Source organism: Mandrillus leucophaeus, unplaced genomic scaffold (assembly GCF_000951045.1).
Source record: "Mandrillus leucophaeus isolate KB7577 unplaced genomic scaffold, Mleu.le_1.0 Scaffold830, whole genome shotgun sequence".
Taxonomy (NCBI): Eukaryota; Metazoa; Chordata; class Mammalia; order Primates; family Cercopithecidae; genus Mandrillus; species Mandrillus leucophaeus.
In genome coordinates this window covers 292362-319456 of record NW_012109031.1, presented here as the reverse complement: position 1 = coordinate 319456, position 27095 = coordinate 292362, and the positions used below count along the sequence as shown (strand labels likewise).

The 27095-nt window shown below is 46.9% G+C and overlaps 3 protein-coding genes and 1 pseudogene across 5 annotated transcripts in view; all 4 read left to right on the top strand.

Annotated features, from left to right (window-relative positions):
- Positions 1-11449, top strand: part of S100A8 (S100 calcium binding protein A8) — a 33026-nt gene extending 21577 nt beyond the window's left edge. The window contains exons 1-3 of one of the 3 annotated variants that reach the window (XM_011968172.1): positions 10294-10441; positions 10925-11087; positions 11238-11449. In XM_011968172.1, the coding sequence (XP_011823562.1) occupies positions 10947-11087; positions 11238-11378 (282 nt within the window). In that variant the 5' untranslated portion in view covers positions 10294-10441; positions 10925-10946 and the 3' untranslated portion in view covers positions 11379-11449. Of the gene's footprint in view, positions 1-10293; positions 10442-10505; positions 10626-10924; positions 11088-11237 lie in introns of those variants that run through there. The other 2 variants (XM_011968174.1, XM_011968173.1) reach the window with 2 other exon arrangements.
- LOC105530581 (protein S100-A15A) lies at positions 2148-4907 on the top strand. The gene is made up of 2 exons (XM_011968171.1): positions 2148-2297; positions 4731-4907. Exons 1-2 carry the CDS (start codon positions 2148-2150, stop codon positions 4905-4907), a joined length of 327 nt encoding a protein of 108 aa, XP_011823561.1.
- Positions 11450-14975: 3526 nt separating the features above from the next.
- Positions 14976-21140, top strand: LOC105530597 (annotated as a pseudogene).
- Positions 21141-25233: 4093 nt separating this feature from the next.
- S100A12 (S100 calcium binding protein A12) lies at positions 25234-26820 on the top strand. The gene is given in 4 exon segments (XM_011968168.1): positions 25234-25335; positions 25915-25984; positions 25986-26070; positions 26558-26820. Coding segments are annotated over 3 exon segments (276 nt in total). The 5' UTR covers positions 25234-25335; positions 25915-25934; the 3' UTR covers positions 26699-26820.
- Positions 26821-27095: the final 275 nt, after the last annotated feature.

The following is a 27095-nucleotide window of genomic DNA, read 5'->3' as shown; positions in this document are numbered from 1 at the left end:
TATAGCAGCATGATTTATAATCCTTTGGGTATATACCCAGTAATGGGATGGCTGGGTCAAATGGTATTTCTAGTTCTAGATCCTTGAGGAATGGCCACACTGTCTCTTTTGCAACCCCAGGCCTTTGCCTGTGCCGTGTCCTCTGTCTGGAGCGCCTGGTCCTCCTTTCCTCCGTGCAACTCAAAATCTCTCTTCCAGTCGCAGCTGAAATATGACCTCCCTAAGGAAGTCCCCCTCAACTCCCCAGGCGGAAGGTGCTCCTTTCTGGGTGCCTGGAGCACCTGTCTGTGTCACTCAGTTGGCTTCCACGTGCCTAGTGACAGTGTGTGACTGTCCCCTCACACGTCCCCGCCCTGTGAGCTGGCCCTGTGTCTGATGCATATTGCCTAGCAGAAGGCCTGGCACACTGTAGGCACTCAAGAATGTTTTTTGAATGAATGAAGGAATGAATGTGCTTCATGACGGTGGAGTTTGGGGGTTCGCTAATTGAGGGAGGACACCCCAGGGAGATGTAGTTAAGTGTGTGTCTGACCCCACCCAAGCCCTGGAGGTGGGAGGACAAGCTCTGAGGCAGGGAGACGATAATGGGACCTTTTGTGATTCTTAGATGCTTCAGCTCCTGCTCCGAGGGATGTGGGCTCCTGAAACTGGTTGAGTTAATCTTAGCAAGTTAAGTGTTGTGATGTCACCTGAGGAATGCAATTAAGGCTCAGTCCTGCTGCTGAAGGACCTGTGAAGCATCACAACACTGGCTGCCATAATTGGAGGCGCTGAGGATGGGTGGGATGTGGGGCTTGGTGGTGGGTTCCCGGCTCACACAGCTGCCTCCTGCCTGAGCACTGGGGAATCTCTGGGATCAACTACAGGCTGGATCTGTGGTTTTGGATCCTCACCTCAACAGTGACAGGTCAGTGCCTCTTCCAAGAGAATTGTGGGGTGAGGGTCTGTGTTGGGTCTGTGCAGGTTCTAAAAAGCAGAGGTGGGTACAGCTTACTTGTTTTAGAGAACATGTACAGTGTGGATGGACATCCTAACAGTACAATTGTGGCCTAAGCGGGGTGTAGGACCCGAACTGAAAGCAAGCCTTTGGGCTTGTTCCCAAAGACATGGGTTTGAGCAAAGCTCCAGGTAGATCGGTTGTGTGATCTTGGGGAAATTGCTCATCCTTTCTGGGTTTCATTTTTCCCTTAGGAAAATGGGAGTAATGATGCCTGCTTCCTATGGCCCGCGTGAGGGTTACGTGGGATATGGGATAATTTGTATAAAGTGTTCACCTGGTGCCAGGCTGGTTCCACGAGCGGTGGAAGCAGCAGTTGTCCTGATTCCTATCTACAGAGTCCAGGGAGCACCGCTGACTTGACAGGGAGATCTTGTCGCCCGAAAACTGGGGTCTCATCTCCACAGGAAGTGGGGAGTGGAAGGTCACAGGCATCAGAGCACCAGAGAGGAGCGGCACAGAGGCTCTGGGGGGGGGGGGGGGGTGGGATGTAAGGATTGAAGGGATGGTGCCAATTGAACTAGGAGAGGATGGGACAGGGTCGTGGCAGCAGGAAGACAGGTGGGATCCACTTGCTGCCTGTACATTCAACTGGGAAAGAAAACAATCACTCAGGAGCAGGGCCCAGTTTTCCACGTAGTGTGGTTATTCTAATATTGTTTGCCACACAAGACAGCTTATGGTAGTGCGGATTCTGCCTTTTCAAGGGTTTAAAAGTGTTTCTATTGGAAAGCAACACAAACACTGACTTGCTTCAGAGTCTTTAGTTTCTCCCCATTCTTGACTTGAGGCATCTGCTAAATTGGGGTAGGTTGGAGGGAGGATGCAGCTCCTGTGTCCAGGAAGCCCTCAGTCCCAGCAAACAGAGTCCTGTCTTGAGAATTTTCAGGGAAGCGTCTTGCAGGGCAGCGACTTTGAGTCATGTTTGCACGGGGTCGGATGAGTGCAGGGGTCCTGGTGGCCTGAGACTGGGTGTGGGAATGTGGGCAGGTACAAGAGGGAGAAGGCTCTTGGTGGAAGCACCATCTGCTGTGGACTGGCTGGGACAAGGTGCTGCTCTCTCCTCCCAGATTCTCCATCCACTGTCCCCGGCTGCTGCACCCCTGCACCTCCACGTCTGCCCCCTGCCCGGGGCCAGGGCCCAGCAGTCATGACAGACACCCCAGTGGAGGAATCCCTCTTCCAAATCATCCACTGCTTCCACCAGTATGCAGCCCGGCAAGGCGATGTGGAGACCCTGTCCCTGCAGGAGTTGCAGGCCCTGCTCATGGAGAACGTGCCCCGCTTCATGGACAGCTTGGTACGCAGGGTCTGGGATCAGGGTGGGGGTTGAAGTGGGGCCCGGGCACCAATACAGGGTGGATTCTGGGGTGGCAAGTGAGTGTTGAAAGCAAACGCTGAGGTTATTACAGAGGGTGCTGTCTCTCATGAGAATCTTTTTTTTTTTTTTTTTTTCTGGAGATGGAACCTGACTCTGTCGCCCAGGCTGGAGTGCAGTGGCGCAATCTCTGCTCACTGCAACCTCCGCTTCCCAGATTCAAGTGATTCTCATGCCTCAGCCTCCTGAGTATCTGGGATTATAGGTGGCCACTATCACGCTTGCCTAATTTTTGTATTTTTAGTAGAGATGGGGTTTCACCATGTTGGCAAGGCTGGTCTTGAACTCCTGGCCTCAAGCAATCCACCCGCCTTAGCCTCCCAAAGTGCTGGGATTACAGGTGTTAGCAACCGTGCCTGGCCCTGAGAATCTTTAATTCATGGGACGGCGGGATCTGTGGCCACAGTGGGGTGGCCCCAGCACAGCTGTGTTTCTTGTCCTTCCCTCTCCCAGAACTCCCTGCCTGGCCTCCCTCCAGCCCAAACTTAGCCGATTTCCTGGAACTCAGTCCTAACCCCAAACCTGTTTATGCCTCTGCCCATCTACTTCCTGAGTACAGGCCCTCCCCTCTGCCCACAGGCCCATCGAGGCAGTGCCTCTGCCCCTCACCCCATGCCACCTTCCAAGCCCTTTGAATTTAGCCCCTTCTCCTGGGCTGCACAAGCCTGGCCCTCCTGCTCCCATGCATGGGGGAGGGATAGCAGGGGTTGCGGTGGCCGCCCTAACCACAGTAGGAGTAGGGTGGGGTGGGATTAGGAAACATTACTTCCCCTTCCACCTCCTGTCCCCAGAATCTCTCAGACCTGGATAGGTCCAGTTCCCAAATCCAGGCTCAGACAGCCCTCAGGCCCTGCCCATCTTCTTTGTCATCAGACCCAGACCCATGATTACTGGGCTCCTTGGGACCTGCAAGGCCTGCAAGGGTGTCTCTGGGGTGCTCCTGTCTAGCCATGCCCTGGGGTGTCTGGACTGTCATCTCCAGAGGACTTCTGGTCCATCCTGACTCAAGGCCACTCCATCCAGGAAAACGCTCCTCTTTGGTCACTTCCTGTCTCCCCAGCCTTGCCTCTGCTTACTGGAGTGTTACTCTGAGGGTTGTAGAGAAGGACGGAGCGAGGGGGAAGTGATTGTGGGTGGTCCTGTTTCCAGGAAACCTTGTCCTTTCTAGGGCAAACTGTACCAGGACAGCCCGGGCCCTGCACTCATGGGACTCAAATCCCCACCGGGGTACAGGGCCCTTGGGGACAGACCCTGAACACAGGGCAGCCCTGGGGAAGGTGGGCCGAGGTGAGGGAAGCTGGGAGAGTCTGTCCCAGGCGGGAAGCCTCCAGCTCCTCTCTGGGTGACCAGCTTTGTGGAACAGTTAAGATCACAGGAACAGGTGGTGGGGGTGGGCCCTGAGGAGACAAAGGCTGCAAACCTGCCCACAACTGCTTCCCCCAAATGGTTTCTAGGGCTTCACACTGGCTCCTCATGCTCACCAGCCAAATCTTGCTGAAAGTTGCCTCATCTGCCCTGCCCAGTGCTCCCGATGTCCACCTCGTGTCTTCCTGCTCTGTCCCTGTGCTGTGCTCTGGCCTGTGACTTTCTTCATGCTGTTCCTTCCAGCTCAAATGCCTCTTTCCTCTCCTCTACGATCCCCATTTGTCAGCCCTCAGGGCCATATCTGGGCCACCTGCCTCGGAACAACCTGGACAGCTCCAGGGCTCCTGGCTTTGTCCTTTCCCTCGTTCTGCGCTCTATGTGGGCCCAGCGCCCGGGGGTCAGAGGTTCGCATGCTGTGCCTCTGCCTGGGAATTGCTCCCGAAGCAGGCAAATGCACAGGCACACAAACCTCTGACCCACTGGGCACTAGCCTTGCAGCAGCGCTGGGGATGCAGACTCGAGGGCCAGGTCGACTCTGCTCCTGGGGAGCTCCCAGTGTGGAGGAGGAAGGCACCGCCCTGCCTTGAGGAAGCCCTGGCTGGGGTGTCCCTCCAGAGGAGCCTCCAGCCCAGCTGTGAAGAGAGGTATAAACAGCTGCTGCAGGTGGATGCAAAATCGTCTGGGATGCCAGGGCTGCCTGGGCACTGAAGACAGTTAACCATCAGTGGTGCCCAGTTTACCTCCTTTGCACACATGCAGCTGGCTCCAGGCTTGGTTATGGGGGCACCCACCATGCCCCTGTCTCTCGAGCCTGATTTTGCAGCATTCAGAGTCCTAGTCACTGACTATTGGAGTGAGGAGTCATTTCCTGTAAGCCCTTGCAGGCAAGGCCAGGCCACAGTTACCCCATCCCCTCCCAGTGGGCTGTGGGGAGCCTGGCAGGTGGGCTGCATGCCTGGGTGGGTGGTTGACACTCTGCCCGCTTCTCAGGGCCGGAAGGAGCCGTACTATATCACAGAACTGTTCCAGGCTGCAGACAAGAACAAGGACAACCAGATCTGCTTCGATGAGTTCCTCTACATCTTGGGAAAGCTGGTGAAGGACTACCACCTGCAGTACCACCGGCAGCTGTGCGCTCACCACTGTGCTCAACACAGCCTCTACTAGAGGGAGATCAGGCAGCCTCCTGCCCACCGGAGCCTGACCCAGGAGGAGGTGTGGCCTGGCTATCAGGAACTGAAAGGAGAACCCAGCTGTGTGTGTCTCTGTGTGTGTGCACATGTCTGTACCTGTCTGTGGAAAGGAGAGCAGTGTGAGAGAGAATAAAGCAATTTCATACATATTTCCAAGGATTTGTCAGTATGTGGTTCTGGGCTTCACCTACAATCCAGAAAAAGAAGTTTCAGTCCCAACCTGGGAAAGATCTATTTTAGATGAATGAAATAGCCCTTGCCTCCAGGAAGCTCCTGTTTGAGTGGAAGAAACAGCTTCTATCTCTAGGGAGCCCCTGTCTGAGGGGGAGATACAGCTTATATCTCCAGGGAGCCCCTGTCTGAGGGGGAGACACAGCTTATTCCTCTAGGGAGTTTATATCTGATGGGGGAGACACCACGTCTGATTCCAGGGGGCCCCATCTGATGGGGAGACAGTCCCCACCTGCAGTGTTCAGCCTGAGAAGGAAGAGTCTCCTTTCCTGGGGAGATAGACAGCGAGGCCTCATCCATGGTCACTCACTCACCCACCACGCAGGTGGTAGCACGGGGTGAGGGTAGGGGTGAACTAACATGCCCCTCTGACAGCATCCCTACTCTGAAAGAGAGCCTCAAGAATTGGCGAGCAAGGGTAGGGCTGAGCCTGGGACAAGACCAGGATAAGGAGGCAGGTGCATTTCTAGCAGAGGGAACAACAGTAGAAAATCATAAAGTATGTCCGGGAGCAACAGAAAGTTTGCTCAGAAATTAGCGTTCATGGAGAAAAGAGTAGAAAGTCAGCTTGAATGGGTGGGTTAGGACCAGAGTCTGGAAGTCCCTGAAAACTGAGCATTGGAATTTGGACTGTATCCTTTTGGTAAGGGATCCTGAGTTGTTAAGTGTGGGGAAGGGGTGAGGGCCCTGGGACCAGCTCTGCTTTAGGAAACTAGTGGTGGGGGTTTGGGGTGGAGGAAGACAGAGCAGACCTGCAGAGACTAGCTGGAGGCTGTGAAGAGGAGGTAAACAGCTTCATGGGGACGGAAGCGAGGAGGCATCAGAAAAGGCAGAACGTCAAAGCCCAGACCTGGGCACAGACTGAGGGAGAGGAGGATCCAGAATGAGGTGGAGGTTTCAGGCGCTAGCGATTGGCATGGGACTTCGGTGCCTGGGTGGGAGCCAGTCTGCAGGGAAAATTGTGTGCTGGGTTTGCACATGCTGAGTCAGACACTGACAGGAGCTGAGCCAACAATCCAGCCTGGCAGAACCACAGACACCTGTTAAGGGAACAGCAATGAGTAGAACCTGGGTGACAGTCAACCCAGGAAGGCTTCCTGGAGGAGAGAAGGGTTGGGTCTGTTTTTTTCTACAACATGATGATGGATGTGAGGCTTACTTCTGACCGAGGGCTATTCATGACCCACTGATCCAAGTCCTCCGGTGTCCCTGACACCACCCACCTGAGACCTGCCCCTGTGCTTGCTCTGTTTCTTTTTCCTCTTCCTCTCTCCTGGGACACCAGGAAATTAATGCAGAATCTCTTAGGGAGGGTCTCCTCTGCCTTCAGGAACTGCCAGAGCCCATTTTAATGGGTTGTTTTCTTCTGAGGGTTGGTCTGGGAACCGGTGTCCTGAGCTTACTGAGATAGAAATCATGGATTTTGAAAGAGTGATGGAAGGTGATACACCACCTGTGCACAGGACTGCAGGGTCACTTAAGAAACTTGGTCTGGTTCCCTCTCCATCTGGTCCTTTGCGCCAGACGTGGTGGGTTGTCCCTGGAGCTGAACTGGAGACCTTTTTTCTCATCAGTCAGGCTCTGGGGCAGAATTTGCCCCCGTTTGCTCCAGACCTGGCCTGCTGTCCCTCCCACACTTGCCATCAGCTTAGTTTGCCTTTCAGGACCCTCCTTGGGAGATGTCTGCACCCCATTCCCCTTTTCATTCTCTCCTGTGGAGGGGCATCTTCTGCTGCACTGTGCTTGTTTCGTACTCTCCACCGAGACAGGATCTCAGCGTCCCCATAAACGCTCAGCAGGTGCTTGGGGAAGGAATGCAGAATTGGAGCCCATGGGACTGGAATTGATGACCTGGATCTGTGCTCCTTCCCGAAGGCCCCTGGCTGTGTCTAGAGGCATGAAGACCATTGCCTGAGTTACTTAGGCCACTCTTCTTCCAGGCCCAGGGGAGAAATGTCTGTCTCACCTAAGAGGTGCTGGGCTCCACAGGCATTGAGTACGAAGCAGGGGCGCCCAGCCTGAGCCCTCCCTGCCCCTCTCCTGCCCCCTTCTGGGGGTTTCTTCACCAGCTCTGCCTGCTCTGTCCTCATTTCCTTGGCCTCAGGATTGGGCCTGTCAGGTCTGTTGGGACACACCCAGGGACTGAGCCCTTTCCTGTAAACATGACCAGGTTCTGCTCCCTCTAGGTTGCCCCATGTCCGCCAGGCTGCTTACAGCCTCTGCCTTTCCCCCCATATGCTTACCCAAGTCCTGATACCTTTTGCTGCAAGGTCAGTTCAGCCTGGCTCCTGCTGTCCCAAAAGCACCCAAGGCTGTCTGTCCAGGGGCACAGTTTCTGGGGAGGGGGCGACATTTCATGATCTTGCCAGTCAGCCTGTACACGGTGTGGGGAGGAGGTCACCGCTCGGGACTCCCTCACTGGACCTGGGAAAGGACCTGGAGTAACGCCCTATGCCTCAGTTTCCCCATCTGCCAAATAGGGATAATTATGCTTGTAATGTCCACATCACAAGGTTTCTGGGAATATCAAATGAGTCAGTGGATGCAAAATACTTTGAAAATATGATGCGGTGCTTTGAGGCAGGTCCTGTTAGGCCAGGTCACATAGGACAGTACGTGGTGAATAATAGGTATTAACCAAGGGTGGATCCTTGGTTGACAACTTGTCATGTCAGATATGGCGTTGTTTTCCTATAAGAGCTTGATTCACCTTTTGTCAAGGAAGTTAGACTGCATTTGGTTGATGAATTTATACCCTGCCTTCTTCCAGAAATGATTTAAGATGGCTAAGTGTGATAAAGAGAATTTCCGCCTTGGATAAGGGAAAGGCCAAACTTAATTTTGTATTCATTTATCCCCTCAATAAGTATTAATTGAACACTTAGTAGGTGCCAGGCCCTAGGGTTGTGAAAAGAAATGTGATTTCTTTTCTAAATGGTCTCCTGGTCCCAAAGAAAAGACAGACAATAAACAAATGAATCATAACATAGCAGGGCAAATGCTGTGATGGGTAAGGATTTGGGTAGTGTGGAGGAGAGAAGAATTAACTCTGCATTGACGGCGTGAAGGCAGGCAGATCAGGGATGGACTTGGAGCGGATGATGCCTGAGCTGGATCAGGAAGGGTGAGGAGGACATTACCGGGACAAAAGACATTACAGGCGGGAATAGGAAGTGGATGCTGTCACATCACATCATGAGTCACTCAATCATTTGATACGCTGAATTACTAAGTCTCCCTGTGGGGCTCAGTTTCCTCATCTGTACAATAGGCATTATAATAGTACCTACATCATTGGGTTAGTGTGAGAATTAAATGATCAATGCAAATAATGCAACTAATCTAAGTAAGCACTTAGAATAGTTCCTGGACGTGGGAAAAGCCCAGTGAGTGTTAACTAGTATTTTGCCATGATTTGCTCTGATCAGTGATTGTGGCTGCTGTTATCATGTGTGCTGGGCTCTGTGCTGGGTCTCCAGTGGCTCACATCCAGAGAGAGCTGGATTTATTTTGGAGGGTGAAAGACTCCCTGTGTGTTTATACAATGGCTCAGGCCCTTGTGCAGTGCAGAGGGACCCCAAGAAGCCTCCATCTCCCAGGGCATGGTGCATCCCCAGCTTCACAGAACAGGAGAGCTGTGGAGGAGTGTGGGCAGCAGGGTAGGAATGGATTTAGCCCTTGGCAACAACACACGTCCCCACAAAACATTTTCTTCATCCATTCATCTGTTGAGGGACACTTGGGTCGCTTCCACCTTTTGGCTCCTGTGAATAATGCTGCTATGAACATGAATGTATAAGCACCTGTTTGAATCTCCCTGCATTCAATTCTTTTGCATATATACCAGGAGCAGAATTACTGGATCATGTGGTAATTCTGTGTTTATTTATTTGAGGAACAAACTTGCAGTTTTCCATTGCAGCTGCACTATTTTACATTTCCACCAACAGTGCATTCGCCTTCCAATTCTCTATGCCCTTGCCAACACTTGTTATTTTCTGGGTTTTAAAAGAAGTAGTAGTCATCCTGGTGGGTGTCAGGTGGTATCTCATTGTCGTTCTGCTCCATGTTTTCCTAATGATTAGCAATTTTCATGTGCTTATTGGCCATGTATATCTTAATTTTGAGTCTTTTCCCCATTTTTTGATTGGTTTGTTTGTTTTTTTGTTGTTGAGTTGTAGGAATTCTTTTATATTCTGGATATTAATCCATTATCAGATATTTGTTTTACAAATATTTTCTTTGTAACAACAGAAACACACCACAGTCTTCAGGGTTGGAAGCCAGTTAATCTTAGTGGCATTTTGTTAGTGGTCGGGAGAGGATTTGTTTCCCCTGAAATCCTGGGGAATTGGCCACCTCCTCTTCTCCTCTTAGGCATGAAGCATGTCTAGCTTCTCCAAAGAACCCCTCCCCTCCACTACCTCAGAGTTAGCTTCCTCTCTTCAGCCTGTGATCCTGGGGTCCCAGACACAGTAATTAACCGAGAGAGGGTGAGAGGCTCCCTGCTGTGTTTATGCAAAGGCTCAGGCCCTTGTGCAGTGCAGAGGGACCCCAAGCAGCCTCCATCTCCCATGGCATGGTCCATCCCCAGCTTCACAGAACAGGAGAGCTGTGGAGAAGTGTAGGTAGTAGGGTAGGAATGGATATAGCCCTTGGCAACAACACATTTCCTCACAAAGCACCCACCCACCAAAAAGAACAACAACAATAGTTTTAGTTTTTAGTAATGAGAACAATAGTTTTCATTACTAAAAGCCATCAGCCAGGACAAGTGTTCTCAACCCTTTTGCGGTCTTTGGACCCTTGGAAACTCTGATGGAAGCCATGAAGGAATGTTCTCATTGAGTGCATGCACTCAAAATGATGCATTCAACTTCAATTCAATTTCAGGGATGTACAGCCTGACCAACAAAGAAGGGGATTAGCAGTCCCAATAGTGGAGAGGGAATGGGAGTGGGAATCTGGTGGATCAAGCAAGTGGATGTCAGTAGCCCAGAAAAAGAGCCCCACTTCCTGCTTTTTCCTTCTGGGCACTATTGCCTAGCAAATGCCTTCCTCTTTCCTCTTCTCCTACCTCCCCACCCAAAATTTTCATTCTGCACAGTGATTGCCACATTCACCTGGTTGAGAAACCAGAGACTGTAGCAACTCTGGCAGGGAGCAGCTGTCTCTGATGGCCTGAAGCTGTGGGCAGCTGGCCAAGCCTAACCGCTATAAAAGGGAGCTGCCTCTCAGCTCTGCATGTCTGTTGTCTGCTGTCTTTCAGAAGACCTGGTAAGTGGGACTGTCTGGGTTGGCCCCACACTTTGGGCTTCCCTTGGGGAGGGTCAGGGAAGAGGAGCGGCCTTCCTGAGAGAGGAGAGAGAAAGCTCAGGGAGGTCTGGAGCAAAGATACTCCTGGAGGTGGGGAGCGAAGCAGGGATAAGGAAGGAGTGCATCCTCCAGCACCTTCCAGTGGGTAAGGGCACACTGTCTCCTAGGCTGGACCTTTCTTGGGCAGCGGGTGGGGTGGTAAGGAAAGTCAACAGGTCCCGTGTGTGTGCATATGCCTCTGTGTGAACGGACCCTTCCCCTTCCCACACCTGTATCCCTATCATCCCCTCCTTGCCACCAGAGCCATAACTATCTGCTGGTTTGGTTATTTGGAGAGTGCAGGCCAGGACAAGGCCATCGCTTGGGGCATGAACCTTCTGATTACTGCCCTGGGCAGATGCAAACTCCCTGCCATGGGATTCCCAAGAGGGTTCTGTTTTTCAGGTGAGGCAAGTCCGTGGGCATCATGTTGACCGATCTGGAGAAAGCCTTGAACTCTATCATCGACGTCTACCACAAGTACTCCCTGATAAAGGGGAATTACCATGCTATCTACAAGGATGACCTGAAGAAATTGCTAGAGACCGAGTGTCCTCAGTATATCAGGGTGAGGAGGGGCTGGGTGTGGTGGGGGCTCTCTGCCTGGTCCTGGGGCTGCCCTGGGCCAGCGGTCCTCCCTGCTGCCCTTTGTAGATGGCCATGCCTTGGTTGTCTCTGAGATCTTTAAACTCTGGCTTCTTCTCCTCAATCTTGACAGAAAAAGGGTGCAGATGCCTGGTTCAAAGAGTTGGACATCAACACCGATGGCGCAATTAACTTCCAGGAATTCCTCATACTTGTGATAAAGATGGGCGTGGCAGCCCACAAAGAAAGCCACAAAGAAGACCACAGAGAGTAGCTGAGTTACTGGGCCCAGGGGCTGGGCCCCTGGACATGTACCTGCAGAATAATAAAGTCATCAATACCTCAGGCATCTCTCATTCGTGCTTTTGTGGGATGAGGTTCCTCGGTGTGGAGGGAGGGTTGGAAAACCCAAAGGAAGAAAAAGTAATCTATATTACCCAATCCCACCTCTCACAAGCCTTTCCTGCTTTACCCCTCATCTGGCCTCTACCCCACACTCCCTTCCAGCTCCACCATATTGAACCATTGGATCTGAGGCTTAAGGATTCCAAAAAGTCCATGACACTATAGCTGATGATTTTACTAGTAGTTCTGAAATGGATCGGGGATTTGGGAACAGGGTGGTATAAGAACAACTGATACTGTTCTCTAAGCTAAATTTTAGTTTCCAGTTAAATGTCTTAGATGTGGCTCTTGGGAAATTAGGTTGATAGCTACATAGAAGTGTGTGTGTGTGTGTGTGTGTGTGAGAGAGAGACAGACAGAAAGAGAGAGCGAGAAAGGGAAAGGCTGATTCTGTGTGTGGTGTGATGTAGGTGGACAATGTTTAGAGTCCTCCATTAATAGGATAATCCCCACACCTGTCCCCATACCTGTAGTTTGTCCTCGGGAATTTTGAAAATTTTTCCTCCCTCTCCACTCCCAAGCTCCCAACTCAATTAAATGATAAAGGAATAGACAAGTAGGAAAATAAATTAGTAAAACTTAAGTCAAAGAATAGGTTATTCAAATGCTGCCCTACGGGATTCTATGGTTTGGTGATCAGAGAATTATCTAAAAAAAAACTTCCCAAGGCCTGGTACAAGGGGAAGGCCCGAAGATGAATAGTTATTCCCTGAGAGGTGCATCAAAAAAAGAAGAAAATGAAGGGGAACCTTTTGACAAGAACGTCACCCCAAACTGGATTTCCATGCTGTGGTGTGGGGAATTTTCTGTTGTCCTCACTTAGGTGCTGGGGCAATGATGTTAGCGATGGGTGAAGAGGTAGGAAGCTGTCACCAGAATCACTAAACCAGGGTTCTTAACTTGTCTGTCTATACATCTCTGAAATTGCGTTGAAGTTGAGTGCATCATTTTGAGTGCATGCACTGAGAACATTCCTCCACAGCTTCCATCAGAGTCTCAAAAAGGCCCAACACCTCAAAAAGGTTAAGAACGCTTGTCCTGCTTACTGGCTTTTAGTAATAAAAGGCAGAGTATTTCTCTTTGTCTCTCTCTCTCTTTTTTTTTTTTTTTTTTTTTTGAGACACAGGGTCTTGCTCTGTCACTTGCACTAGAGTACAATGGCATGATCATGGTTCACCGTAGCCTCGAACACCTGGGCTCAAGTAATCCTCCCAGCTCAGTCTCTTTGGTAGCTGGGACTACTGGCATGAGCCACTGCCCTTGGCTAATTTTTATATTATTTTTTTGTAGACATGGAGACTTGCTATATTGCCCAGGCTAGTGTCAAACTCCTGGACTCAAGCAATCCTCCTACCTTGGCCTCCCAAAGTGCTGAGATTACAGGTGTGATCCACACCACACCTGGCCAAAAGGTGGAGTATTTTTATTGCTATTGTTATGTTGGGTGGGTGGGTGGATGCTTTGTGGGGACATTTGTTGTTGCCAAGGGTTAAACCAGTTCCTACCCTGCTGCCCACAGTCCTCCACAGCTCTCCTGCTCTGTGAAGCTGAGGATATGCCCCGGCCTGGAAGATGGAGGCTGCTTGGTGTCCCTCTGCACCACACAAGGGCCCCAGCCATTGCCGAAGCACAGGCTACAGTGGCTGAACAAAAGACCTTATTTCAATGGAAAAGGTTTTCCTGTTTATTCCTCCACTTGGGAACCAGAACAATTTTGGTTGGGTCCAGAACCCAGACCATTTTCTGCCCTCCTGCCTGGCAGAATTCAGTCTAAATTCAAATGGGCTGAAGAGGGGAGAAAAAGCTACCAACACTTATGGTGGGGTATGGTGGGGTCTGTGTGTGTGTGTGTGTGTGTGTGTGTGTGTGTGTGTGTGTCAGGGTGGGAGTGCAATCTATCTCAGTGCTTTTGATTCCCCCTTGGAAGTACACTGTTGGACTTGCTGTCAATTGATTCTTTGCAGGAAGAGTTACTAAATACAGCAGGGAGCCTTCCACCCTCTCTGGGATAATTATTGTGCTTGGAACCCCAGGATCACGGGCTGAAGAGAGGAAGCTAACTCTGGGGTAGTGGAGGGGAGAGGTTCTTTGGAGAAGCTAGACATGCTTCATGCCCAAGAGGAGAAGAGGAGGTGACCAATTCCCTAGGATTTCAGGAGGAGCCAAACATTTTCCTATCACTAGCAAAATGCCACTCAGATTAACTGGTTTCCAGTGCTGAAGATTACACAGCTCAGGTCACTGAGCTTTTTCTTGTAGTATACCTTAATCATATAAAATGTGAATGAGCAGGGAAAGGTAACAGTTTAAGCCCTTATTCACGGATGTTTTAATTACCAGCCAATTTTATTTGTTATCAGCTAACATATTAGTGAAAATGGCTGGCAGCCAGCTGAAAGTTAAGATTGGGATCTAAGATGGGATGAGAAAATCTAGTCATCAGAATATGGAGATGGGCTTCTCCTGGGGCAAGGAGGAAAGCCTAGGCATTAAATTGCTTTCTTCTCAGTTTTGCTGAAGGGTATCTATGCATCCCCCCATGCCAGTGCTTCTACTTAAGTCAGGAGTGTGGAATACACTCAGCATTGCAGAAACGGAGATTATGGAGCTCTGAGAGACACCACAGTGATCTTGCTATAATTTTCTCCGATACATAGTCTAAAGGTGAGCAGCTGACCCGAATGTGGCCCAGGCTGAAAAAGGTAGAAAAGGTCTCAGGGTTCACCAAGCCACATCTCAGGTCAACTCAACATTTAGGGGACCTCACAAGAGAAAAGATAGTAAAAGGAGTACACAAAAGGAGTGAGCACCCCGATTCTGCCTCTCAGCTATCCACATTGGTGGTGGTGGTGGGGTGTGTGTGTGTGTGTGTGTGTGTGTGTGGCAGGGTGGTGAGGGGCAACCTATCTCAGTGCCTTTGATTCACCTTGAAAGTGCACTATTGGACTTGCTGTCAGTGGATTCTTTTGGGGAGAGTTACCATTCTCAGTTGTCTGCCATCACTTGAAAGTCCAATAAGTCTTCTTTTTTTGAGCCCACCAGAAGAGGAAGGTGGCCCACAGTGCCCTTTGGAGTTTCACCATAAGTGATGGGTACTGGTTGTGAAGAATTGGGTCAACAGTTGCTTCTTGAGTGCACAGTGGGGCAGGGGAGGTGGCACAGCTGTCACTGGCCATCTGGAGAAGACAAGTGAGAGAGGCAGGTCTTGGAAGCTTCCTGCAGGACGCAGGCTTGGAGATGATGATTTACAAACAAGACTGTGCCCATTACCGAAACCACTGACTGGGCAGAATCAGACAGGACTCGCGGCCCAGAGCAAGGTGATTTTGTTTCCTGTTTCCCCAGCTGCAAAAGAAGAACAAGGGAGTGGGAAGTTTAGAAATAAGTAGTTTAGCAGGAAATCGCATGTAACATTTGAGCCCACAAAGGAGAGCTTGGCTCACCAATTGAAGCAGATCCGGCCACTATGATTTCTGGTTCCTATAAGGATGACCTCTCTGAAATCTTGCTTCTCCTTCCAAGTTCTTCGCCCAAGGGTCCTGACTTCAGGTGTGTTCCTAGTGGTTGTGACAAAAGTCTTAAAAGGCATGGAGAGGATCTGGACTTGGGCAGTCCGTCTACAGTGGCTGAGTAAAAGGCCTGATTCCAAAGGAAAAGATTTTCCTGTTTATCCTTCCACTTGGGAACCAGAACAATTTTGATTGGGTCCAGAATCCAGCCCATTTTCTGCCCTCCTGCCGGAGGCGGGGGAATTCAGTCTAAACTCAAATGGGCTGAAAAGGGGAGGGAACTCCTACCAACACTTACTGGGCTCCAGCTGTGTGTCAGTGTGAAAGAAAAAAAACATCATCTCAAACCCGGAAAAAGGCAAACTGGTGATTGCTTATATTTTTGACCTCATGCTAGAGTCTGTCTGAATAAAAGCAGGTCCTTGCAACTAGTCCTCATCTGACACTTTCGAGAAAACTAATCGGCAAAGTATGTTTGATAGTAATCCATAACAGATGAAGTAGACAGTTTACCTCTGCTGGCTAGGGCAATATGGCTTTAAGGGCTGGTCAAGACATTAAACCCAAAACTGTTACGGTTTTTGTCACCCTATGAAAAGTCAAAAGACTTGTATCTTGTCTTGTGTCTAAATTAAGAATCTTAGACATTACTTTCTAACTGTCTTTCATATTCTTAATATCCTTCAAACCAGTTCAAAAAGTCTTCCTTGCTTGTTCTCTCATTAATGAATTGAAACAAAAATTTTGACACAGGCCCATGATTTTGTTGATGATTTTGCTTTTTAGCTCAAGACATTGTGGTAACTTATCTCATTTCTCATAACAACCCTATGAGAGAGGTAATTGCTGTTTCCATTTTGTACATGAGGAGACTCAGAAACTCATGTCTCCAAGCAAGAGACCCTAATTAAAACGTGAAGGTGCTCTCTTCTAGCTGTTTTCCACCCTGGGTGTGGATGGGACAGCCCTTCCTCACCTGACTACCTGGCCTCTTTCTCCTCATCCCCCGTAGGGTCTCTGCGGTCCAGAGTGAGGAGCAGGGAGAGAAGGTACCAGATGAACTTCTCTCTTGGGCCACTCTCCCTTGCCCAGAACTTTACCTGGCACACCTCAGGGCCTGAAGGATTGGTAGTTTTTTCCTGGTGTGAGCAATCCTCTAGGCAAGGAAAATCTCCCTATGTATAGAGCAAGAGAATGGACATTTTGATTGCCCTAAACTATTAGGGGTTGTCCCGGTAACAATTCTGTCTTCTTCCCTGGGCGGAGGAGCTTTCCTTCCAGTCTTAGGAGATTGGGAAATTCCCCTGTGATCTAAAACATTGCTGAATCAGCCACCCATGTACCCAGGGCACCTCCGTGCTGGAATAGTCCATCTGTGGCCTGTTACCAATTTGACTGGGGCCCCAACAGCCATCAGTGTTTCTAATTGGAGAGTGACGGCCTCAGTGCAGGTTACCTAGAACACAGACATAAAATCAGACAGATTTTAAACATTGTCAATGGTGTCGGAAATTAGGCACATCATACAATTTACCTTGCCACCTAACTCATGGCTAAATCTGACATGGGCTTTGTACACTTGAACAAGAGACTTTTATAATGACAGCTCCCTGACCGGAGTTACATGTGCTCCCCTGGCTAAAATATTCCTTTGTGGGCTATACTGCAGAATACCTGTCACCCTCAGATAGAGCATGCTGTTTTGGAATTTGGGGTCCTCAAGTGTTGGTGCAAAAGCTGGAAAGGCTTCTGACATTGTAGGGTTGCCTGAGATACTCTTCCAGGAAGGCATTCTGATAGCTGATTCCATTTTGCTGTCTGCATCCCCCTACCTGGCATAGGTGTACATACCCTGGGAAAAATGGTACCCAGCTTGTCATTGACTATGTCAGTGATAACTAGTGCTACCACCTGGGCTGTTTAGGACCAATGAAACTCACTGAATTCATTAGCTAAGCTGGTGATGAACACCTGAACAGCCTCTGATCATCTGCTGGCAGAGCAGAGTGGCCTTCGGTTGTTGCCAACACCTCCTGCTACACCTGAGTAAACACCTCAGGGATTGTACAGACAGGGGAAGGGATCCAGAGGCAGACCCAGCCCTTTGGTTTCAAACAGTGAGGACATCTGAAGGATCCTTCTTTGGTCTCTTTGCAAAAAAAAATTATTTTAGATTCAGGGTATACATGTGCAGGTTTGTTACATGGGTATATTGCATGATGCTGAGGCTTGGGCTGCCAATGATCTCATTGCCCAAATAGTGAACATAGTACCTGTTAGGTCGCTTTTCAACCTGGTGCCCCTCCTGCCCTCCCTCCTTTTGGAATCCCCAGCGTCTACCGCTCCCATCTTGATGTTGGTGTATACTCAGTATTTAGCTCTCACTTATAAGTGAAAACTTCTGGTACTTGGTTTTCTGTTTCTACATTAATTCACTTAGCATAATGGCCTCCAGCTGCATCCATGTTGCTGCAAAGGGCATGATCATGGCCTTTTTTATGGCTTCATAGTATTGACGTATATGACATATATGTACTACCTTTTCTTTATCCAACTGCCATTGATAGGTACCTGGGTAGATTCCATGTCTTTGCTAATGTGAATAGTGCTTTGATAAACATACTAGTGCAGGTGTCTTTTCTTTTGGGTATATACTCACTAATGGGATTGATGGGTTGAATGGCAATTCTATTTTTAGTTCTTTGAGAAATCTTCAAACTGCTGAACTAATTTGCATTTCTACTAACAGTGTGTAACCATTCCTTTTTTTCTCCAACCTTGCCAACATCTGTTATTTTTTTACTTTTAAATCATAGTCATCCTGACTTGTGAGATGATATTTCATTGTGGTTTTGATTCACATCTCCCTGATGATTAGTTTTTGCATATGTTTGTTGGCTACTTGTGTTTTTTTTTTGAGAAATGTCTGTTCATGTCCTGTGCCCACTTTTTAATGGGGTTATTTGTTTTTTTCTTGTTAAGTTGTTTGAGTTCCTTGTAGATTCTGGGTATTAGCCTTTTGTCAGATGCATAGTTTGTGAATATTTTCTCCCATTATGTAGATTATCTGTTTATTCTGTTATTAGTTTCTTTCACTGTGTGGAAGCTTTTTAGTTTAATATTAGGTCCCATATCAATTTTCATTTTTGTTGCATTGCTTTCGAGGACTTAATCATAAATTCTTTGCCTAGAACATGTCTAGAAGAGTATTTCCTAGGTTTTCTTCCAGGATTTTAATAGTTTAAGGTCTTAACATTTAAGTCTTTAATCCATCTTGAGTTAATTTTTGTATATGATGAGAGGTAGGGGTTCAGTTTCATTCTTCTGCATATGGTTAGCCAGTTTCCCCAGCACCATTTATTGAATAAGATTTCCTTTCCCCATTGTTTATTTTTGCCAGTCCTGTTCAAGGTCAATCGGTTGTAGGTATGTGGCTTTATTTCAGTGGTCTCCATGCTGTTCCATTGGTCTATGTGTCTATTTTTGTACAAATACCATACTGTTTTGGTTACTATAGTCTTGTAGTATAGTTTGAAATTGGGTAATGTGGTACCTCTGGTTATATTCTTTTTGCTTAAGATTGCTTTGGCTATTTGTGCTCTTTTTGGTACTATATGAATTTTAGACTAGTTTTGTAAAGTTGTCTGAAAAATGACCTTGGTAATTTGATGGGAATAGCACTGAATCTATAGATTGCTTTGGGCAATGTGGACGTATTAAATTAACTATAACAATTCTTCCAATCCATGAGCATGAAATGCTTTTTCATTGGTTTGTGTCATCTATGATTTCTTGTAGCAGTGTTTTATAGTTCTTCTTGTAGAGGTCTTTCACCTCACTGGTTAGATGTTTTCTTAGGTATTTTTGTGTGTGTGTGTGACTGTTGTAAACGGAATTGCATCTTTGATTCGGTTCTCAGCTTGAATATTATTGGTGTATAGCAATGCTACTGATTTTTCTATGTTGATTTCGTTTTTTGAGATTTGCTGAAGTTGTTTATCAGGTCTAGGAGTCTTTTGGCAGAATCTTTAGAGTTTTCTGGACATGGAATCATATTGTCAGTGAAGGAAGATAATTTGATTTCCTCTTTTCAATTTGGGTTCCTTTTATATCTTTCTCATGTCTAATTGCTCTGGTTAGGGCTTTTAGTACTATGTTGAATAGGAGTAGTGAGAGTAGACATCCTTATCTTGTTCTAGTTCTTAGGCAGAATGCACCCAAAATATACTTATTCAGTATGATGTCAACTGTGGGTTTGTCATAGATGGCTCTTATTATTTTGAGGTATGTTTCTTTGAGGTCCAGTTTATCGACAGCTTTTATCGTGAAGAAATGTTGAATTTTTATCGAATGCTTTTCTGCATCGATTGAGATGATCATATAGTTTTTTGTTTTTAATTCTGTTTATGTGGTGAATCACAGGTATTTATTTGCATATGTTGAACCATCCCTGCATTCCAGGAATAAAGTCCACTTATTTGGGAAATTAACTTTTTGATATGCTGCTGTATTTGGTTTTCTAGTATTTTATTGAAGAGTTTTACATCTATGCTCATCAGGGATATTGGATTGTAGTTTTTTTTTTTTTTTTTTTGTTGTACCTTTGCTGAATTTTGGTGTCATGAGGATACTGGTTTCATAGAATGAGTTAGGGAAGAGCCCCTGCTTGATTTTTTGCAATAGTTTCTTTAGGATTGATACCAGCTCTTCTTTGTAGATCTAGTAGAATTTGGCTATGAATCCATCTGATACAGGTTTTTTTTGTAGTTGTTGTTGTTATTGTTGGTAGGTCTTTTATTACTGATTCAATTTCATTACTTGTTATCGGTCTGTTCAGAAATTCTGTTTCTTCCTGGCTTCCACCAATGTATCCATTTCCTCTACATTTTCTAGTTTGTATGCATAGAGAGGTTCATATCTCTGAGGATCTCTTGTATTTCTGTGGAATCTGTTGTAATATCACCTTTGTCATTTCTGATTGTGTTTATTTTGATCGTCTCTCATTTTCTTTGTTAATCTAGGTAATGGTCTATCAATCTTGTTTATCCTTTCAAAAAAGCAAGTTTTCATTCACTGATCCTTTGTGTGGCTTTTTGGGTCTCAATACATTTAGTTCTGCTCTTACTTTAGTTACTTCTTTTCTTCTGCTAGCTTTGGTTTAGTTGTGCTTGATTTTCTTGTTTTTTAATTTTTTAATTTTTACTTTAGGTGTGAGGTTGGGTTGGTAATTTGAGGTCTTTTTATTAATATCTTCTTGATATAGGCATTTAGCACTATAAAATTCCCTCTTGGGGGGATAGACTAGAGAGGCCGGCGGGCGCACAGGCGAGCGGGCCGGGAGTGGCCGAAGAGCCTGCAGCAGCAGCGCAGCGGACCCGGGCAAGGAGGTCAACGCTCCTGGAAACTTGGGCGCGCCTCCGCGCCAGGAGCGATGAAGACTGTCGCGCCCCGGTCGCGCCCTGGATGCGGTTCTACTCCAACAGCTGCTGCCTGTGCCGTCATGTCGGCGCCGGCACCATCCAGCTCGGTGTCTGGTACCTGATCATCAATGCCGTGGTACTGTTGATTTTGTTGAGTGCCCGGCTGATCCGGATCAGTATCACTTTTCAAGTTCTGAACTGGGAGGCGACTTTGAGTTCATGGATGGTGCCAATATGTGCATTGCCATTGTGATTTATCTTCTTATGATACTGATATGCACTATGGCTAATTACGAAGCATACAGGCAACACGCAACCTGGATCATCCCATTCTTCTATTACCAGATCTTTGATTTTTCTCTGAACACCTTGGTTGCAATCACTGTGCTTGTTTATCCAAACTCCATGTAGGAATACATACGACAACTGCCTCCTAATTTTCCCTGCAGAGATGATGTCATGTCAGTGAATCCTACCTGTTTGGTCCTTATTATTCTTCTGTTTATTAGCATTATCTTAACTATTAAGGGTTACTTGATTAGCTGTGTTTGGAACTGCTGCCGATACATCAATGGCAGGAGTTCCTCCTATGTCCTGGTTTATGTTACCAGCAATGACACTACGGTGCTCCCACCCCCCTATGATGATGCCACTGTGAATGGTGCTGCCAAGGAGCCGCCGCCACCCTAGGTGTCTGCCTAAGCCTTTGAGTGGGTGGAGCTGGGGGCAGCAGCTTGACTTTTAGGTACCTGAGCAGTAGTTCTGTTATTTCACTCTTGAGGTGAGCTCTCTGCGCTTGTTTGTTGCTGAAATGCTACTTTAAAAAATTTAGAAGCTAAGTTGAAACCTGTAGTTTTCCTCAACATACGCTTTGCTAAAACACTGTGATAGATTCGCTGTAGAATACTTCCTGTAGGATTAGGGGTGTAAAGGGCTTCACCAACCTTCTTTAGGCATTGAAACTTCCCCCAAATCTGGATGGACCTAGAGTCAGAGAAGTCTGCTTTCCTACCTGCGGGACCCCAAAGTTGGGCCATTAGTCACACGTTTCTCTCCCTTCCCTCTCTTTTGAAAGTGTAAAATAAAACAAAAAGATAGATAACTTTTCTTAAACCATTCCAATGTAGAGAACAATACCTTATGAAAACAGGAATGCCAATTGTGTAATCGTTGTTCTAATTAGGTAAATAGAAGTCCTTATGTATGTGTTTCAAGAATTTCCCCCATAACATCCTTTTTGACTTAAGTTCACTGACAGTTTGCATTTGGTGGTAAAGGATTTTCTCCATGGCCTGACTTAAGACCATTGGAAAGCACCAGGCAGGGGGAGCAGTAACCACCTGATGTCTGTTCTCCTGCATACCATGTCCAGGGTCATGGGGCAGTGTGCCTCGCCTGTGTTAGGGGGTGAAACGGATGTGTTTGGCGCTGCATGGGATCTGGTGCTTCTCTTCTGGATTCATATCCTCACTCAGGGCGCACTTTTACTGAGTGTTCTGCCCTAGCCTGGTTCAAGGAAGTCATCCAACTGACTTTATCAAGTGGAATTGGGGTATGTTTGTTGTATATTTGCCTGATGACATGGAAAATGTTTTCCTCCTTCTTCCCCTGCAAAATACATTCTACTGCTTTGAACTCCAAGTACGCCTAATCACCTTTTAAAGTGTAAAAGTCTTCAGAAAAATGAGGATTGCTTTCCTTTTATGTGCTTATTATCTTAACTACCTAAATTGCAAGGGATTTTTCTATATTCATATGTTCAAAAGTCGGCAACTCTCCTGTTGGTTCGTTATTGAATGTGCTGTGAATGAAGTCTTTTGCAATTAAAATGAGATTCGCCCACAACCAAGATGAAAAAGAAAATCCCTCTTAACACTACTTTTGCTACATTCCAAATGTTTTGATATGTTGTGTTATGTCTCTATTTTTGTATCTGTCAAAGAATTTTTTGACTTCTGCCTTAATTTTGTTGTTTAACCAAAAGTCAGGAGCAAGTTGTTTAGTTTCCATTTATTTGTGTGGTTTTGAGAGTTCCTCTTGGTATTGATTTCTATTTTTATTCCACTGTGGTCCAAGATTCTTGGTATAATTTTGATTTTTTTTTGAATTTATTGAGATTTACCTTATGACCGAGCATGTGGTTGATCTTAGAGTATGTTCCATGTGCAGATGAAAATAATATATTCTATGGTTGTTGGGTGCATTGTTCTATAGATGTCTCTTAGGTCTAATTGGTCAACTGTCAAATTTAAGTCCATAATTTCTTTGTTAGTTTTCTGCCTTGATGATCTGTCTACTGATGTCAGTGGGGTGTTGTCCCCTGCTATTATTGTGTGGCTGCCAAAATCTTTTCTTAGATCCAGAAGTACTTGTTTTATAAATCTGGGTGCTCCAATGTTGGGTGTGTATTTATTTAAGATGGTTAAATTTTCTTGTTAAATAGAACCCTTTATCACTACGTAATGCCCTTCTTTATCCTTTTCTACTGTTGTTGGCTTAAAGTCTATTGGATCTGATTCAAGAATAGCAACTTCTGCTCTTTTTTGTTTTCCGTTTGCATGATAAATCTTTCCTTTACTGTGAACCAACAAGTGTCATTACATGTGAGACAGGTGTCTTGAAGACAGCAGGATGGGTCTTGTTAAATCGAATTTGCCGCTGTTTGTGTTTTAAGTGCAGCGTTTAGGCCATTTACATTGGAGGTTAATATTTGTGTGTGAGACTGTGTTCCTGCTTGTTTGATTTCTTTTTTTCTTTTGAGTCTTGCTCTGTTGCCCAAGCTGGAGTGCAGTGGCGAGATCTTGCCTCACTGCAAACTTCGCCTCCCGGGTTCACGCCATTCTCCTGCCTCAGCCTCCTGAGTAGCTGGGACTACAGGCACCTGCCACCATGCCTGGCTAATTTTTTGTATTTTTAGTAGAGATGGGTTTCACCATGTTAGCCAGGATGGTCTTGATCTCCTGATCTCGTGATCCGCCTTTAGCAACCTCTTGCCTGGATGATTGGGATCCTGGGCTAGTCCCTTCTCCAGGCATATGTGAAAAAAAAAATCTCAGGACCCCTAACTTACTAAGCCAGAGGGAAATATCAAGCTGGGAAATGGATCATGCAAACCTGCCCCCCGAGGTTTGTTTCTAAATAAGATAGCTACAAAGATAAAAAGCCATATACCATCCTCACAATTTGCCCACAAGGAAATTCCTTGTGAGCCTCAAGATCCTTACCCTAAAACAGTTCTATTGAATTTCACCCTGGCAGTGTAATTGATAGCTTATCTTCACAGGTGTGGGAAAAATGACAGAACATAAAGTCATCCCTCTGCTCACCCAAGACAAATCCATATCTGATTGCTTCCTCTGCCCTATTTTTGTGATCTTATGTAAAAATGCAGATTCACTGAGCCACATGAAGGCATAAGTGACTATTTCTTCTACTCCCCTCCCACATGAAAATTGTGTATTCAGTGAAAGATCGATCAAAGACTCAAAAGGATGCAATCACTTGTCTCTTATCTACTGACACATTTATAAAGTATTTCTTCCTCTTCTCCCAATATCCACTGTTTCTCCTTCAAATATTGAAGCCCTCAAAATAATCTTTGGAGAAAGGCATAGATCTACCTCCTGGGCACACATCCTTAACTTTGGCCAAATAAACCTAAAATGATTGAGACTCGCCTTGGTCACTTTCATTGATTTACACAGGCCTGATCATCCTGCTGTGGTGGTGTCCTCCTGGGCCTAGTGAAACAAATACTGTCAGTGGCTCAACAATGTTGCACAGAGATTGTGTCAGTCAAGGTGTCACACGGATCTGAGAGACAAACTTTTGCCTCCAGATCCAGGGAGGTCGGTGGGCACATGAAATGAACTAGCTTTGCTAAGGGGGATATCTGGGTTGTGGGGCAGATGGCAGCACAGGTTCTCGCATGGCCTTGGCTGCTCAGCAATCTTATTGACCTCTAGGCATAAACCAAGGGCAGAGTGCTTTTGGATGTCCCTCAGCTTTGGTGTGACATGGGTAATGTACAGATGAGACTTAATCCATTTTGGGCAGGTTTCTGAGTCTTGAAGGACCACCTCTCCATGAATCCTGGGCATCTGTTGTCCCTTGCTGCCTCTCTGTGAATAATAAAGTTGCTTTACTAAAACTCACGTGAATGTTCTGTCTTACTGAACTCATGAACATGGTAAAGTAACCCAGGCATGGCGAACTTCCCTCACACACAGTGATTACCCTACTCCAGCTTTCTAGGTCTTTGTAACAGCCAAGTTGGAAAGTGTGTTGGGAACGCAAAGGGAAGGCATAGTAGTATTGCTCTCTTCTTTTTTGAAAACCTTGGAATCTTTTTTGAAAATTTATCCTCTGCTCCAGTGATGAGCTTTGCATCCCAGAATGACTTAGGAGGAGATCTCCCTTCCTGTCTCCTTAGCTGCATACAGATCTTTAAGTTGATATTCCATTTGCCAAAAGGAGCTGGTAACCTCATCTGTTAAAACAAGACACCCATGCTGTAAAGTTTGTTCTCCTGGTCTTTAATTAGGGAGAAGCAGAGTAGAGCTAAACCTGAAGGCTGGGCCCTGGTTCAGCGCTAAAAAACGTGCAGGGCACCCATGTGCGGGTGGGTGGGGTGGGGGTGATTTTGTTTCAGGCTGAGCAGGAGGGTAAAATTCGAGCTGGGTACAATCTGGGCTGCTCCTGTGGCAGCCAAAGCTACAGGTTTGAAGCTTCTGTTGAGCAACAGAGTACTTTACATAAATTGCCTCAAGATGAATCAGAGATTTCTTCACCCAAGGGGGAAGATGAAGCCTGCACTGATGATAAAACCTTCCTTGGCTCAGTGCCCTTCACCACTGATGGCTTTTTGCTGTAGCTCCACATTCCTGTGCATTGAGGGGTAAGTGCCTTTTCCTTGGATGGGTTCTTAGGGGGTCTACAGGGTAGTGACTGCAGTGAAATCACAAGGTGTTGGAAGCCACAACCCTCCACTTGCCTGAGCACCTCTGGGGTGACATTGCATTTTAGACCCAAGTAAATCAGCTCCTGTGCTAGGTAGACTCAGTCCCATGACTTAAGAATGGCTAAACAGGGGTGAGCTATGGACCATTTGTAGGGGACATGTGGCCATAGTGCTATCACCTGAGGAAAGCAAACAGCCTGGCCAATCACAGAACCCTTCCTAAGGGCGCTTGAGTAAGCAATACTCTCCAAGTTATACTCTCCGGTGGATGAGGTGGTATGGAACATGGGCAACTGAGGCTGATTCTTTTAGACATTAGACAGTATTATATGTTTTCTCCTCCTCATCCTATCCATACATGAGAAGTTCACCATGGATCAAACAGAGCAGAGAGACCACAAATAGATATGGAGGATGTTATGTTTTCTTTAGGCCCTTGATTCAGAAAGAAAGGGGAGAGTGGATGTTGAGGGGTGGGGGAGAAACTGGCGCTAGATCTCTCTTGTTTCCTTGAAGGTTAACGTTAGGCTGGGAAGATGACAAAACTTGAAGAGTACCTGGAGGGAATTGTCAATATCTTCCACAATCTCAGTTTGGACGGGGCATTTTGACACCCTCTCTAAGGGTGAGCTGAAGCAGCTGCTGCCAAAGGAGCTTGCAAATACCATCAAGGTAGGTTTTGCCCCTCTCACTGCAAACTTGCCCACACTCCTGCACTGAGGAGAGTGGCAAGGCCTGGCAGAGGATGGTGGGACAAGGACTGGGGTGGAGTTGGCCCCAGTTTGAGCTCCCAAAGGATGCTTTCCCCACTGCTGTGGGAGAGGGCCTTTGCTTCCCTCTCTCAATAACTCACTTAAGGCTCTACTCAGTTCCTCTCTCTGAGTCTGTTTCCTTATATGTAAAATGGAGAGAGGCAGGGCACGGGAGGGGTTGAATGAGTGAGCAGAAGAGTACCTTCCAGGTCAAGACTTGTTAATTCCCGGGTGGTTCATGACCATTGTGTCCTCTGTTTTGTTACATTGGATTCTCCAACACAGTGTTGGCTGACGAGTTAATGCGCCTGGGCCTCCCTAACTTGAGCTCTGAGGGACAAGAGGCCTAAGAAAGGGTCTTGTGTGGAGGTTCTGAACTCAAGGTCTCTGTTATCCTTTTTTCCTAGAATACCAGGGACAAAGCTGTCATTAACAAAATATTCCAAGGCCTGGATGCTAATCAAGATGAACGGGTCGACTTTCAGGAATTCATATCCCTGTCAGCCATTGCACTGAAGGCTGCCCATGACCATACCCACAAAGGGTAGGTAGCTCTCTGAAGGCCTTTTACCCAGCAATGTCGTCAATGAGGGTCTTTCTTTTCCCTCACCAAAACCCAGCCTTGCCTGTGGGGAGTGAGAGTTAATAAATACACTCATGAAAAGTTCTGAATAGTGTCTGTGCACTTTTTTCTTTCCATGCCTGTGGTTCCCAGACTTGATCACACCTTACCCCTGCTCTTCTGGCACCCTAATCTAGATCCCTTAGAACTCCTGCTCCATTTGTTCATTTGATAACCAATTATTTATTGATTGAATTATTTGTTGAATGTCCACTATTCATTCATTCATTTATTCATTCACTCAACAAATGTTCACTGAGCATCAGAGACCAAAGATACAAAGTCCTTGTCTTCTTAGAGCTTGTATATTATTGGGGAGAGGA

Coding starts and splice junctions, on each gene's coding strand:
- LOC105530581 (XM_011968171.1), top strand. CDS start 2,148: ATGACAGACACCCCAGTGGAGGAATCCCTCTTCCAAATCATCCACTGC. Junction 2,298..4,730: donor CCCGCTTCATGGACAGCTTG/GTACGCAGGGTC, acceptor CCCGCTTCTCAG/GGCCGGAAGGAGCCGTACTA.